Source organism: Poecilia reticulata, linkage group LG22, assembly GCF_000633615.1.
Source record: "Poecilia reticulata strain Guanapo linkage group LG22, Guppy_female_1.0+MT, whole genome shotgun sequence".
Taxonomy (NCBI): Eukaryota; Metazoa; Chordata; class Actinopteri; order Cyprinodontiformes; family Poeciliidae; genus Poecilia; species Poecilia reticulata.
In genome coordinates, this window is record NC_024352.1 from 5518023 (window position 1) to 5519752 (window position 1730).

The 1730-nt window shown below is 40.7% G+C and overlaps 1 protein-coding gene across 1 annotated transcript in view; it reads right to left on the reverse strand.

Moving 5' to 3' along the window:
• The window catches only part of ganc (glucosidase, alpha; neutral C), a 14294-nt gene that overhangs the window by 5277 nt on the left and 7287 nt on the right, over positions 1-1730 (reverse strand). Inside the window, exons 5-9 of the mRNA XM_017302399.1 lie at positions 1319-1361; positions 1009-1152; positions 842-938; positions 555-754; positions 297-301 (exon numbers count right to left, since the gene is read on the reverse strand). Of these exons, the coding sequence (XP_017157888.1) occupies positions 297-301; positions 555-754; positions 842-938; positions 1009-1152; positions 1319-1361 (489 nt within the window). The remainder of the gene's footprint in view (positions 1-296; positions 302-554; positions 755-841; positions 939-1008; positions 1153-1318; positions 1362-1730) is intronic.

The following is a 1730-nucleotide window of genomic DNA, read 5'->3' on the forward strand; positions in this document are numbered from 1 at the left end:
CCATTAATCATAGTCATTAATTAGAGGGAAATTATTACTAACAAATTAAAATATTCTTGCAATGGGAAATATTAAGTGTATTTATCTACTTAAAAACTGATTTTAGAGAAATCAAATTTACTCTTAATTAATTAATTGGACCTGGCTTAATATAGCAAACAAGAAACAGTGAGCCAATTCTTGCTCTTATTGCTTATAGGTTGAATATTTAGTTATTTTCATCCACGATCAAAAGAATTTTACAACTGTATGCCTTTCTCTTTTTAAGTTTTAGCTCTACAATTATTTAAACTTACCTTTCCTGCAAAACACTGAGTTCTTTATCTGTTTAATTAAACGTATTCTGCTTTGTTTATTTTTGATCAGCAAAGAAAAACTATCATATTTGTCTTTTGGTTTTCGTGCTTTTACAAATGATAGTTTTTCAATCCGGATAACACGAACATTTTTTTTGGGGGGGGGGATGGGGGGGGTGTTAAAACATCATTAATTAAAATTTATCGTGACACTGATTAATCAAAATTCTTATCACGCTAAGAARATTATCACTATACATAATAAGCGATACGATAAATGCCCACCCCTAAAAGAGATGCAACCGATGCGCRAAGTAATGAGATTTCTTTGAAGTAACAGAATGGTAACAGAATACCTCCACAAAATACAATGCCTGTCAGGTTCAGGGTCAAAACCATTGGCAGTGAAATCTTCAGATACTCCCAGGTGGCTACGTTGTCACCGGTCCATATTGCGCCTGCATTCAACATGAAAGCAAAAAACGTCTGGTTCTGGGTTCATGAGTTACAAACTCTAAAAAATKGATCCAGTTTGAGTCCCTCACCCAGCCTCTGAGACCCAGCAAAGAAGGAGCGTGTGAGAACAAACGGCCTCTCCGAGCCTCCTGAGCGGGACATCAAACCGTCCGCCGTGGCCATGTGCTGCAATGACACGATTTAGTTTAAATAGTAAATGCTGGTGAATGTAGCTTAGGCGAGAAGATCTGCGGACCTGGTAGAAGCCATACAGGTTGTGCAGCTCCCGATGCTCCCAGCCTCCATGGTGCACCGCGTCCTTCGGCATCGTCTGTTCTGGCCCGTTGAAGACGGACGGCTCGTTCATGTCGTTCCACACAAACAGCGACGGCGTMGATCCCTTCATGACAGGATCASAATATGCGATCGAGTCAGTGAGCRTTATTTTTTTGTTTTTGCTTCTTGGTTGTAATGTTTTGCCCATTGATAACGTTAATTCTTCTCCGATAATATTTTACATTTTCGGTTTGGTTCACTTTCTCACTACACTGTCAAACAATTCAAACCAATTCACCTCCTTCCCTGTGGTGGCGTTGCACCAGCTTTCCTCTTCACAAAATGTAAACGACAGTGGATTAGCGTCAGATTTTAGCGGTTGTAAGATTTTTTTTTTTGTCTCTGGTGAAAGACCATCCATTTTTCCCTGTAGTGCTAGACTTGCGCATTTATTTTGCCTCCACTGACCCAGAATGCCCTGCGCTGTAGTCCACTTCCTGCTTTTGGAGCGGTCTCYGGTCCGCTTGCATTCGAACCGCGCCAGAGTTCACTGTGACCAAACCGAGACCAGGGTCTTTAGGCAGACCAGAGTTTGATTGTGGATTATGTGTTCACACCTCCAAAAACTAACCGGACTTTCTAGACAAACAAACTAGAGTTTGATTAAAGTGGATTAAACATGGCTGGTGTGAATGCAAGCCA